The sequence below is a fragment of the Sesamum indicum genome, linkage group LG8 (genome assembly GCF_000512975.1).
Source record: "Sesamum indicum cultivar Zhongzhi No. 13 linkage group LG8, S_indicum_v1.0, whole genome shotgun sequence".
NCBI lineage: Eukaryota > Viridiplantae > Streptophyta > Magnoliopsida > Lamiales > Pedaliaceae > Sesamum > Sesamum indicum.
The window spans coordinates 8,566,472-8,566,931 of NC_026152.1; the positions used below are offsets into that span (position 1 = coordinate 8,566,472).

The window sequence follows — 460 nt, forward strand, 5'->3', positions numbered from 1 at the left end:
TCGGATTCGGATACGGAAGAGCCGACTTCTTCAGATGAAGCTCCGTCTCTCTTCTCCTCACGAGATTCCGATTCGGATTCGACATCTCTCTGGGGCTCGCGATTTTTCGCCATTCAGTCAAAAGAGTGTTGAGAGAAAGAGGGGAGCGGTGAATTACACAACTAGGGCTCCTCACAAAGACAGAATATAACTTTTGACTTTGCTTCACTCAAGTACTTATAGAAACCAAAACCGAGTTATTTAATTTTTTATTACTAAAAAAAAATAAATTATATTAATATATTTATTTTAAATATATTTATAAAAAATAAATTATATTTATATTTTAAGTATATTTATATATAAAGATCATTTATTTAAGGAAAAAATATATACAAGACTCTATATGTGATAGAAAGCAATAGGAACAAAAAAAAATCAAAAATTACGATATTAGAAAGTTGTAAAAAAAAAAAGGGAA

At 29.6% G+C, this 460-nt stretch overlaps 1 protein-coding gene across 1 annotated transcript in view; it reads right to left on the reverse strand.

The window, feature by feature from the left end:
* The window catches only part of LOC105167961, a 727-nt gene extending 533 nt beyond the window's left edge, over positions 1 to 194 (reverse strand). The window contains exon 1 of the mRNA XM_011087858.2: positions 22 to 194. Within this exon, the coding sequence (XP_011086160.1) occupies positions 22 to 113 (92 nt within the window). The 5' untranslated portion in view covers positions 114 to 194. The remainder of the gene's footprint in view (positions 1 to 21) is intronic.